Source organism: Electrophorus electricus, chromosome 1, assembly GCF_013358815.1.
Source record: "Electrophorus electricus isolate fEleEle1 chromosome 1, fEleEle1.pri, whole genome shotgun sequence".
Taxonomy (NCBI): Eukaryota; Metazoa; Chordata; class Actinopteri; order Gymnotiformes; family Gymnotidae; genus Electrophorus; species Electrophorus electricus.
The window spans coordinates 12,409,977-12,422,267 of record NC_049535.1 but is presented as its reverse complement, the minus strand read 5'-3'; the positions used below and the strand labels follow the sequence as shown (position 1 = coordinate 12,422,267).

The following is a 12,291-nucleotide window of genomic DNA, read 5'->3' as shown; positions in this document are numbered from 1 at the left end:
AAGTGCAAAGGTTTCATTGGCTTATCCTGTTTCCATGGAAATCACAAATGAAAAATATTCACCAAACGTTTACACACAGATACACAGTTAACTTTTCACTCTATTATGCACACGTGACAAAATTAGGCTGGAGGCATAGTGTGAGAGATCTAGCACTGGAAACAATCATATCAAAAATACTGCAATAATTTAAAATCAGTGATAACATTAAGCAAATCATTGTTGTCTCACATACTGCCGTATAAATGCTGGTGTACATACAAAAGAAACACAAACTGCAGTACACGTGACCCACGCCACTCCGGCAGACAAAGTCCAGTACACGTGACCCACGCCACTCCGGCAGACAAAGTCCAGTACACGTGACCCACGCCACTCCGGCAGACAAAGTCCAGTACACGTGACCCACGCCACTCCAGTACAGAAGAAGTGTGTCAACTGTCAGTTTGGCAATATTTTGGTTTCAAACCAAACAAACATGGAAAACTTGTTTATATATTAACAGGGTTACACAAAATAAATAAAATGTCAACACGAGTGTTCTAGCTGATGTTCAATTAATTTAAACTGCTGTCGTGAGTATGAAAATGCTCTTTGGCACAAACCGCTGAAAACCTACAGGTTACAGCACTAAGTGTCTGACAGAACCAGTATACGTTGACAGAAACTTTAAAATCAGTAGCCAACTACTGTGGAAGGATAAATAAACCAAAATACGTTTTTTTAAAACTTTTTTCCTCAGAATAAAGATTCATTAACCTTTTAGTCTTCTGTCACGATCCCATTGAGGTGAAGCAGTTCACTTGCGTAGCAACAAGAAAAGGGTCATAGGCCCGAACTGAGGAAAGGCCTTTAAAGATCATATGCATCTTACTGTTTGTTCAAGGAATAAAGTCTTAGACCGTTGTGAATGTGACGCTATTCAGAGTCACTGGAATTCTCAATTTTAATCATTGATTATATTTCATATCCATACTGATACATCAAAAAACGTTGTTGCACATTGCAATTCTGACCACATCGTGCAGCCCTATCAGGAACTATGTTTCTCTTGAACGAACGCACGAACGAACACACACACACACACGCACGCGCGCACACACACACACACACCCCCACAGCCACCCACCCCCACACACAGCCACCCCCCCACACACAGCCACCCCCACACACACAGCCACCCCCACACACACAGCCACACACCCACCCACCCACACACTAACCCAGTTTAAGAGCTCCTGCCAGGCCCCGGATGACCGTGACTGGGTTGGATGGGTTGGTGCAGAACTGATGCAGGGGGGGGAAGAAGGCATCCCTCTTATTCTCCAACTGCAACACAGAAGAAATGTTAATCCTGGACAGAGATTACAAAGCCCAAAGGTGCCATTCAGTCCCTGGGTACTGGCACACGGGCCCAGCTGTGTGCGCGCTGCAACTCACGTAGATGCTGGGCGTGGGGGGGTTGAGCTTGTCCTTGGGCAGAGCAGGGGAGGGGGGAACCGGGAGACGTGGAGGGGGACACTTATCCAGCAGGACACTGATGCTGGACAGGCCGTTCCTCCCTAGGCTCCTGCACGGCCAGGAGAAGCATACTAAGAAAACCACTAATACGCACAGCCAAAAAAACAGGCAGGCGCACGCAACCCACACCCACCCAGGCGAATGCACCAAGGAACGGCCTATGTAATGACAGCACAGTACGGCAAAAGTGGGAATACAAACGTCAAAGATGTAAGGATATTCTACACTACTACTGGAGAGACATTAGTGCCTAAAAAGTTATCCAAGACAAGCTGGTCGGGCATGTCACGTTAGGGTCAGAACTGAAGTTTTTCAGGAGGATACTTGGGTATAAGGGGCAAAAATACCACACAGCTATATTTATTTATTTAAAAAGATTCTCCAAACCACATAAGTGTCTAAATCACAACCTACCACCAGGGGGAGATGTACGATGAGCACAGAGAGAGATTCTCCAACCCACCTGCATGCTTTGAGGATGTCTGAAGACGTGGGGTAGATGGATACTGTGGACGAGGAGTGCGAGGGTCTCTGAGGAGCGGCCGCTTTGAGACGGACCTCCGGTGGTTCGACCTTCAGCGGGCTGTGCGAGTCCTCGGAACAAGCCCCCCCTCCACTCCCGTTCACGGTGATGGCAGGCGGGGGTCCCGGCGGGGCAGGGCTGGGCTTGTTGGCGCGGGGCGACAGGGACGACGTGGCGGACAGGGCCGAGGCAGGCGAGGAGGCGGCGGATCCCCCCGGGCCCGGCAGGACGTGGTTGATCCTGGGCCCCGCGGCGGGGCTGTCTTTGCCCGCCAGCAGGGCGGCGAGGCGGGGATTGTCTGCGGAGTGGGCAGCGGGTGAGCCGGACGTAGACGTGGGCGGGGTGCAGCTGAGGCTGCGGTGGTTGGAGGCAGTGGAACCGTTGCCCTGTGGCGGGTCACTCTCTTTGGTCAGGGGGACACCTGAGGTAGCTGTGTGCGCGGAGGACGACGCCGGGGACGAGGCCGACGAAGGGGAGGGAGAGGACAGGTGATTGACGGCAGGCTCCGAGGGGTCACCGGGGGTCGTGACGGAATGTCCAACCTGATTGCGAGGGCCGCCGTCGGCCGAACCGCTGGAAGAGAGAGCCCGGTCTCCATTAGGACCAGCCCAATGTGAACCTGCGCCTTTCTGAAGCCCCTGCAGGCCAAGAAGGAAGAAAAAAAGAGAACATTTTAAAAGGGAAGGAGAGAACGCTTCAGTTAGAACTCCCTCCTGTAAAATGTTACCCAACAGCAAAAAGTCTAAATAATGATTCTGAATTCTAAAAATCATTATTTATTTATAAATAATGATAATGGCATTAGAAATAATACAAGTGGGGCAGAAGTAGCAATTACAATAATCAGCAGATGTAGCAATGAATTCCGTGAGATTGAAAGTATAGCGGGGAGAGAGCAGTGTTGCGACATCGAGGAGAAGGTGGAGCAGCGTTTGAGACGAGACCTGAGTGGAGTTAAGATGCTGGCTGCTCCATGCGTCGCCCGGGCTTGTGCAGTTGTGAGGTAGTGCGTTGGGGTTCAGGTAAGGCACGTCTCCGTTGGTTCCCGTTCCCCGCGTGTGATTATTGCCGACAGAGAGTGGGTGCGGGCTGGCACGGGCGCCTGACCCGGGGCTGGCGGGGAAAGGCCCGTTGGGCAGCGGCTGCGCGGTGCAGAGGCCACGGGCGGCTCCGCCCTGCGGCAGGGGCTGCAGAGAGGGGGTGGGCGTGGGGCCGTTGGGCAGGGAGGGCCGCACCTGCGCACACGCGCTCTGCCTCATCTGCACACGACAGCGCACGCACAGTTATGAGATCTGCAGCGTTCAGAGCTGGTGCGTGGCATCGAGGTCATTAAAATGTAAGCGACCAGGCCATGCTAAAGAACCAGCGAAACGGCAGATTCCTGAGCCGCTGCAGGAGTCGCATACCTGTTGCTGATGTAGCTGCATTGCCGAGAGCTGGGCTTCCAGCTGCTCCAACCTCTGCACCTGCATGGGGTTCAGACCTGCCCGCGTGGCCCTCATCTGCTCGAGTAGCTGGAAAACAGGCGGAAATGGACCGAGGAACACTGCATGAACGGAGTCTGCGTGGGTCGGATTTTAGCAGACCAAAACGCGCACACGTAAGCCTATCAGAAAAGATTCGATTCCACGCCAGGTGGTTGGTGCAGTTCTGTACTACTGAGGCATAGCAGCAACATACAAACACCAAAACAAGCTCCCTGGTGTTTCCTGTGGAGAAACACTAGGATAATTCAGAGCGGACGCAGAGAGCTCACCTGTAGCTTCTGAGGAGACAGGTACCAGCTTGGAGTCGGAGTCGGCGCCTGTGCTAGGCCACTCCCCCACTCTGCAGGACTCTGCAGTGAACAAAACCGCCTCTTAAATGTACGGCCACCTAGTCTCAATCCTTTTATCGCGGTCTGATTGTAGCTTTTATGAAAGAGGTTAGAGAGAGACGCGGGTAAAGCACCTTGGCAGGGCTGGAGGCTCTCTTCCGCTTGGCTGGGCTAGGCTGCTCTTCCCCCTGGCCAAGAGGACCAACATGGGGGGGCAGAGACTGCCCTGAGCCATGTGCCCCTGATAAACCCCCTCCTGCACTGGGGTGGGGCTTGCATGCCTGGGGGAAAGTAAGTGGTTGGGAATAAAAGAGTGAGAGTGAGAGAGAGAGAGAGAGAGAGAGAGAGAGAGAGAGAGAGAGAGAGAAGCACGAGCTTATGTATCCATTTGTAAAGTCACACTTCCAATGGATGGGCAGTTTCAACAATAAATATGGCAGTCACAATTTTGCTTCTTGTAATACAGCGCAGATAAAATCTTCGCCCGGTCCAGTGGGGAGACATACTAGATTGATTCAAACCGCACGTCAAGTCAGGCTAATATGATCTCGACACAATCCAAATCAAATAGCTGTGAAGAGGGAGAAAGACGCAGTTAGCCATACAACATTAGAATTCCAGTGAGTGTATTACCATGAGTCATGCAAACATCTCACCTGTAAAACTTAAAAAGGAGCTACTGCTACTTTCTGGAATTCAAGTTACGAAAACGGACAGGACTAACCCGAGTATCGAATTTGGGATACTCATGAAAACCTTTGCAAAACTGTTACACAGAAAGTACAAAATCCAGAATTATTTTGTAATTTATGTGTTTAGGTTAATGCATCACAGATTCCCAGCAGGGACCTCTGCACACCTTTAATACAGCCTCTAAAAGGTCAAGAAAAAAAATCGCTTTAAATGACCAGATTACAAAATGTAGAACAAGACAATTAAACACCAGGAGGTGCAAGAAATTTTTTCAGCGAAACACTGCGGTAATGACACATTGGTATAAATGCCAATATTATATTGTTTTAATAATAATGTGATAAGCGTGTACATTTTTTTTTTCCCACATCAAGATCAGATTACATATTTTTGTCTCCTTACGATGTGTCAGATTAGGTGACCTTAGTGCCATAACATCTTGCAAAAAGCTACATGAAGCTAGCTACCGTGTTCTCTGTATGCAAACAGGAGGCCTTGTGGAGGAAAAGTGATGGGGTTTTGGGAATTGTATACTCTGATAAGTGAACATATCAAGATGCATCATTGGGTGTTTCCACCATCACTACAACTTAAATGCCTAGCAGCAACCCTCTTTGTTTTTGATGTTTGTGTTTTGTGTGTGCGCGCGCGCCAGAGAGCGCTCGGCCAACCTATTGGTCAACCTCAAGCAACATGCTACGTGGGAGCCGTCAGAGCAGGTAGGAAGATAAAACTAATTCATCAGGGTGTTGTCCCAGATGGTCCATTGCTGTTCTTTGATTGGGTCACACGGAAAGACCTCCAACATCAGGAACAGGAAACCAGGTTCGTCAGATGCACCAAATCTTGAAAAAACCAGGCTGAATTCATGTGGTCTGAACCTGGTGTACGTTGCAGTGGAAGATAATGGCCTCCTGTTGTTTATGTTATACGTGCATTGTTGCACAATATGCATTTATCCTCAGCCATGTAGGGCACCAAGCCTGGATGAGGGTCACCAACATTGTCCAATACAACAGCTTCAGGCTAAGATGACTGGAAAACTGTTTATATGTACATCAGCAACATGCTACGCCCTTGCACCAAAAATAAGGCCATTTTGTACATGTAATAGCACGCAGATTGTAGTTAGATTAGTCCTAGCGTAACAACACAGGAACGCCAATAAAGCAACAGAAATGCTAACAGGAAAGAGCATCATTGTAAATGTAAAGCAGGATAACGAAAATAATTACAGCTAACGAAGTTAACTACAGGAAGAACAGGATACAAGGTTTTGCAATTGTGTATCATAGTTCTAGGGTTATTATACAATCACCGGGTAATTAGCCCAAACTTGGATTACACTGCGAGACCATACCTATAATAATAATCAGTCATGTGACAGACATGTTTAGATCTTTGAGAGAGGGATGAACAAAACAACTTCTGCTAGTTATGCAGCATTTCATAGTAACATATCTGAACAGTAAACGACACCACTGCTACTGCTGATTTAAGATGTACTCAAACTGTAGCCAATTTGTGTGTTCTAAAACAAATCTGAGAGGTTTGATAAAAAGTCAGAGCTTAAAAATAAAACCTGTGGTGGATTTAGTTTAATATGCATTTAGTGCTTTTTAAACACTACGTTTCAATAATATTTCATTACCAGCCGGTGATTTTCTTAGGATCTTAAAAGTATTTTAAGACCGTAAAATGTTATTTGGAACAGTCCATCAAACATATCAGATGCACACATCCCTGTTGCTTCCAATTCGTAAGCATTTCCCTCCAAGTTCGGCGCTATGCTATCCTACCGTTACTTTCTTCTTGTGGTCCATTTGGTATTAATTGTAGAACGAGTATTAATTCCAAAAACACTTCAGAGTGTGATAAACTGCTCTGTTACGAGGCCCTGACTTGTTTAAACATTTAGGAGACGCCCTCAAACTGTGGCGAGTGCTATATTACTAAGATTGCCTCGAGAACTATGTACATCATAGCTCTATGCCCTCATTATTTTCCATTTGTGTTCAATTGAATATTGCGGGTGTGTGTGTGGGACCTACAGTGGAAAACTAATATTTATCCCTGCAATATTACAACTAAGCACAGTTTGTTTATTTTAGTCATTATTTTTAAGTTCCAGTAGAGCCGGGGAAGCTAGTGCTGAGGTGTCAGAAGAACTGTACGAAGGCGCAGACAGCTTAGAAGGTGAAAGTAAAAACAGAAAAAACCCCACAGAGTCTGTTATTACACCGGCGTCACACACACATCAGCATTACGAGACAGGGTGAGTAACTTGAGACTAAGTTACGAGCTTAAAAAAAGCATTTCCACACAATCTTTTGGGAAACTTGGGTTTTCATGGCAAATTTTTTTTTTCGTCCTGGAATTGAAAATGACTACCACCCATGCACCATCCTAAAGAGCACAACGTGTAAACTGAAATTAAACAGGCATAAATTAACTTAAAGTATAATCCAATCAGTACAAGGCAAAAACAAAAATAACTGCTACATCTGCAATTATGTAAAATTATATAAATTTAGACCTTCACATTCAAAGTAAATTCCCATCATTTTGGCCTTAAATACCATCTGCAGAAGGGACTTAATGTTTCAAAATCAATTTATAATTATAATTTGCACTATAAAACAAAAACATCAAAACGCTTCTTGTTCCCCCCCCATTTTCCAACTAAATCTTCATGAAGCATCAGCACAAGTATTTGGCATTTAGTCTTTGAAAACCTCCACAAACAGATGAAGCAGCAAAGCTGTATGAACACCCATGCAAGTCCGAATAAGAGTAAAGGTAATGAAATCGCGCGTAGAGTTGACGGGGCTGGTCTAAGCCCTGGGGAAACGGGCGAGAGACAGGAACTGAACTGCCCACATGCTGCATTAAAAGTGGATTCTCTGCATTATGGGGGCCTGAGGGAGTGAGCCAGTGAGTGGAGAAAATTAATTTGAGAAAACAAGAGAACGGACATGGTAAATAAACCCACCTTTGAGAATAAAGGGGAAAAAGTGAAAACAATAAAAGCAACACTTAAAATGAGCACAACAGTATCAATGATGAAGTTCATTGTACTGTGCCATTAATGAGAAACATCCACACACACGTACATGCGCGCGCGCGCACACACACACACACACACACACACACACACTCACACACTCACACACACTCTCTCTCTCTCTCTCTTACTACTCCGCTCAACTACGCCAGCGTACTGGAGAGGTGCTAGAACACTAGGGCCACGTAGAGGTTCCACGTTTCTAACTCCAGTCAAAAATGTGCTCAGAGTATCCAACAACTGATTATATCCTGCCAAAATAATCCAAAATGAACTCCAGGCATGAAGCAAAGAACCAGCTAACAGAGAATCAAATGTTTCCTGCGGAATGATTTCACTTTATTTCTGACTCATCCAAACTTTGATTTTACTGGTAGAGCAAACAAGCCGGGTAGGAGGGCATGAGAGAGTATTCTGACAGGACAAGATTCAACTCTGAGCACAAGTTTAACAAAGCTCTACACAGAATGTCTAAAGCTACACTAGTGAAGCTCAAACACATAAACCATGCTCCAGGTCTTTGCTTTATTCCAATTGAGTAATTTACCACGGGGAGTCAAATAAACACACTTTGAGGTATATCGCGATTATGGTCAAAATTAATGGGGGAAAAAAATAAATAAAACACATACCTAGAACTCTAACACCATTTTAAAAAGTCCTCTGGTAACATGAGAGGACAAGCAGCATGGTTAAGGTGACTGAGCTACGTATCTGAGAGGTGTGAAGTGTGTGTGCGTGTGTGTGAGATGATGGGTCAGGGGTTGTGGTGTTCAGGGTGTGCGTCTATCTGGTCTCACCTGCTGGGCTGTGATCTGGACGCCCTGTCTCGAGGTAAGTTCTGCAGGAATAGGGAGGCTCCATGCTTCCTCAATACTAGGAAGCATTTTACTTTTACTCTGTAGACTAGTGTGTTGAAGGTTACACAACTGAGCCTAGGACGAAAACGCGTGAAAAACATATTTAAACAGCCATCTATGGTGGGGCGGTGGAACAGTTGATATATATATGTATATAATTATATACTCTTAGACCTAAACACTAAAGATAAATAGATGTGTCTGTGCAAAACAGGACATCTAATCCAAACCAGCCAGGCCTGCTGTAGTTTAGCTAAAGTCACTGGTTACAGAGGATTTCAAATCATAATGCATTCAATGCAAACCTTGGCAGGTCCTACTATCAGTATTACTCATGAAAAATGACTCACTCATACATACAGAGAATGGGGAGAAGTGGGGAAAAAAAAAATCTGTGTAAAAGAAATGAACTGAAAATATTGAGGAAAACATGTAATGAGAAACAGAGAAACTTTGCTCAGAAGCAAAAAAAAGAAAAAAAGAAGACTCCCAACAGAACGGCACCGCTGGCTCGCAGGCACCTGGTGTCCCACACACGTGCACAAGCACACGCTAAATCCCAGTGGGCTTGGAGGCTGCGGCAGGCTAAAGCAGAGGGCCTTTGCGGGGTACCGAGGTCCGGGTGCGATGAGGTGGCCCACCCTCCCTACCTGCAGGTATCTGATGCGGGCGGTGAGCGCGGAGACGTTGCTGCAGTCCTTGCTGCGTGTGGCGTTGATGTAGCACTTGATGGCGTCCTGCGGCTGGTTGCAGGACTCGTAGAGCGTGCCCAGATCCATCCAGGCTGCCGCGTGACTGTGGTCCAGTTGCACGGCGCAGATGTAGGCCTGGAGGGCGTCCATGGGCTGGTTCTGCTGCTGATACAGCACCCTGAGAGAGGGAGAGAGAGAGAGAGAGAGAGAGGGAGAGAGAGAGAGAGAGAGAGAGAGAGAGAGAGAGAGAGAGAGAATAAAAAATAAAATAATAAAACCACACACAAGAGAAGGTGGAAAAGAGTTCAGGAGATTGTGTAATTGTGTAATGGGGGAAAAATGGGAAAGAACCATCCGTAGAATAAATAAATATCACTCCTCATTCATACCCTATGGAGCACCAGGTGTCTGCACTGGCCTCTGATTTGTCTATGGACTGCCTGTAGGAAATGAACGCGTCTTGCACTTTCCCGATGCTCGAGTAGCACCTACAGATTAAAAAAACAAACAAAAAAAAAAACAGCACACAAAAATGTAACAATTTAAAACATACAAGGCCTCGTCCACAGAGCCGCACACTGCTGCAGTAGCCACCAGTGTGTCTTTATCGCTGGGTAGTAAATCCGCCTCACCTTGTGCGTGCCCGACAAAATACCATCCAACGGCCGCAAAAACACCCGATATGACACGCCAGAGTGGAGCGGTTCAGAAGTAAAAACGGGCCGATCGGAAAAGAACAAAGAAAGCGAAAAGCACTGCACACCAGCAGAAACGACTACTGCTAACGACCCGTGCCAGCGACTGCCGGCTCTGCGTGCGTTGCTTGTGACGGAGAGGATGCGTTCGAGACGGGTCTTTCTGCTTTCTGTGCTGACAGAACAGACACTGGCTTTCTTTTGATTTCAGAGACACCTTTTGGTTTTCGGGACACTTTGTCTCTGACCTGCCAAGGAAATACCAGGACTGGCCAGAGCTGGGGTCTGCCTCGAGAGATTTCTGCAGACACTGGATGGCGTAGCTGTCCTTATTGGCTCGGTCCCCCACCTGTTCCAGTGTGTGATGCATCCAGCCTGGAGGTGACAAAGAAGGAAGGTATTGAGCTCACAACTTCAGCCCACTCAGCTCAAACACACCCACACCCCTGGGCCAGACTGACTTGCCCTGGGGAAATCATGACTGACCAGGTGTATGTAAGCTTATCACCCACTGTTTCTTTAAGACCTTCCTGTTTACAGTCTTACTTCATTTACAATGAAACCTGATCACCCAGGCTCATGACAGCAGTTCTACTGTGACTGAATGTAAGCAATTGTTTAAAGGATTTGTGAACGCTTAAAAGGACCGGTTTAAGCGGACGATTTGGGCAAGATGAGTGCAGGGCAACATGTGTATCCCCCCCCCCCCCCACACACACACACACACTCCATCATTACCTGTGCATACCCCCCCACACTCCATCATTACCTGTGCATACCCCCCCACACTCCATCATTACCTGTGCATACCCCCCCCACACTCCATCATTACCTGTGCATACCCCCCCCACACTCCATCATTACCTGTGTATACCCCCCCACACTCCATCATTACCTGTGTATACCCCCCCACACTCCATTATTACCTGTGTATACCCCCCCACACTCCATTATTACCTGTGTATACCCCCCCACACTCCATTATTACCTGTGTATACCCCCCCACACTCCATTATTACCTGTGTATACCCCCCCACACTCCATTATTACCTGTGTATACCCCCCCACACTCCATTATTACCTGTGTATACCCCCCCACACTCCATTATTACCTGTGTATACCCCCCCACACTCCATTATTACCTGTGTATACCCCCCCACACTCCATTATTACCTGTGTATACCCCCCCACACTCCATTATTACCTGTGTATACCCCCCCACACTCCATTATTACCTGTGTATACCCCCCCACACTCCATTATTACCTGTGTATACCCCCCCACACTCCATTATTACCTGTGTATACCCCCCCACACTCCATTATTACCTGTGTATACCCCCCCACACTCCATTATTACCTGTGTATACCCCCCCACACTCCATTATTACCTGTGTATACCCCCCCACACTCCATTATTACCTGTGTATACCCCCCCACACTCCATTATTACCTGTGTATACCCCCCCACACTCCATTATTACCTGTGTATACCCCCCCACACTCCATTATTACCTGTGTATACCTCCAGTCTTACCTTTCACGTGTTTGTGTAACAAGACAATTCTCTTTCTGCAGTATATAAACACCACCACCCTTACCCCAATATTTACCTCTCCGGCTTTCTTATATATATAGTCATCATCTATGTGTTTGTCTAGTATTACCATATTTAATCGCAAAAACAAAACCACCCACAGACAGACAGATTTCAGTGACGTCCCACTGTGTTCCACCCCATTGTGCAGCCACAGGCAGGTGCTGTGGTGCTGAGCACAGGGCTGTTCTGCTCACCCAGCTGCTGAAGACTGGCTGCTTTCACTTGGGTAGGAAGGTTTTCTGTCTGCAGCAGACTTTCATAAGCCTCCTTCGCCGCACGGTATCTCTTCTGCAGGAACACCACAACGAGCAGAATTACAGAACAGGGGCTACAACACTTCCACCATCAACTCAATGCACATTACACTGAGCCTAACACAATTATTTTTGATAATTTTCAATTCATTTTCCAAGAACGCTACAGCAACATGCAGACATACTGCAGCTGACAGTGAGACAGGCAACCACAATCCTTCAGATCACACACGCATTAAACATCACAAAATGAAACGTATGGAAATGTAATGATGTCAGAACCGCTCATTTACATTTCTGGAATTTAGCGGACGCTTTTATCCAAAGCGACTTACAATTATGACTGAGTACAAAAGAGCAATTGAGGGTTAAGGGTCTTGCTCAGGGGCCCAACAGTGGCAACTTGGCAATGGTGGGACTTGAACCAGCGACCTTCTGATTACAAGTCAGGTACCTTCACCACTGAACTACCACTGCACCACTGAAACAGTGTCCTCAAAAGGTGAAACCACGCCAAACTAGCCTAGAGCAGCCAAGGGCTCAGTCACCTGCTGCCATGGCAACGAGCATTAT

At 46.9% G+C, this 12,291-nt stretch overlaps 1 protein-coding gene across 2 annotated transcripts in view; it reads right to left on the bottom strand.

Moving 5' to 3' along the window:
* kdm6al (lysine (K)-specific demethylase 6A, like) overlaps positions 1–12,291 on the bottom strand; it is a 47,941-nt gene that overhangs the window by 12,834 nt on the left and 22,816 nt on the right. Inside the window, exons 9-20 of one of the 2 annotated variants that reach the window (XM_035522878.1) lie at positions 11,659–11,752; positions 10,113–10,239; positions 9,559–9,657; positions 9,128–9,347; positions 8,418–8,552; positions 3,995–4,141; positions 3,801–3,881; positions 3,451–3,558; positions 2,989–3,303; positions 1,985–2,682; positions 1,441–1,570; positions 1,224–1,329 (exon numbers count right to left, since the gene is read on the bottom strand). In XM_035522878.1, the coding sequence (XP_035378771.1) occupies positions 1,224–1,329; positions 1,441–1,570; positions 1,985–2,682; positions 2,989–3,303; positions 3,451–3,558; positions 3,801–3,881; positions 3,995–4,141; positions 8,418–8,552; positions 9,128–9,347; positions 9,559–9,657; positions 10,113–10,239; positions 11,659–11,752 (2,260 nt within the window). The remainder of the gene's footprint in view (positions 1–1,223; positions 1,330–1,440; positions 1,571–1,984; positions 2,683–2,988; positions 3,304–3,450; positions 3,559–3,800; positions 3,882–3,994; positions 4,142–8,417; positions 8,553–9,127; positions 9,348–9,558; positions 9,658–10,112; positions 10,240–11,658; positions 11,753–12,291) is intronic. The other variant, XM_035523185.1, reaches the window with a different exon arrangement.